This window comes from Penaeus monodon, chromosome 24 (genome assembly GCF_015228065.2).
Source record: "Penaeus monodon isolate SGIC_2016 chromosome 24, NSTDA_Pmon_1, whole genome shotgun sequence".
In the NCBI taxonomy this organism is placed as follows: domain Eukaryota; kingdom Metazoa; phylum Arthropoda; class Malacostraca; order Decapoda; family Penaeidae; genus Penaeus; species Penaeus monodon.
In genome coordinates, this window is record NC_051409.1 from 38,502,586 (window position 1) to 38,502,788 (window position 203).

General features: G+C 64.0%; 1 protein-coding gene across 1 annotated transcript in view; it reads left to right on the forward strand.

Annotated features, from left to right (window-relative positions):
• The window catches only part of LOC119588965 (cGMP-inhibited 3',5'-cyclic phosphodiesterase A-like), a 64,821-nt gene that overhangs the window by 54,858 nt on the left and 9,760 nt on the right, over positions 1–203 (forward strand). The window contains exon 12 of the mRNA XM_037937572.1: positions 3–182. Within this exon, the coding sequence (XP_037793500.1) occupies positions 3–182 (180 nt within the window). The remainder of the gene's footprint in view (positions 1–2; positions 183–203) is intronic.

The following is a 203-nucleotide window of genomic DNA, read 5'->3' on the forward strand; positions in this document are numbered from 1 at the left end:
AGGTCTGCGGCTCGCCCCGCCTGGTCCACCGCCAGAGCTTCACCGCCGAGGACACCTACGGCATCCTGGGTGCCAACCTGCCTGCCCTGGAGCTCATGGCACTCTACACGGCCGCTGCCATGCACGACTACGACCACCCCGGTCGTACGAATGCTTTCCTTGTGACGACCAATGCACCGCAAGTAAGAGGGCCAGATCGATGG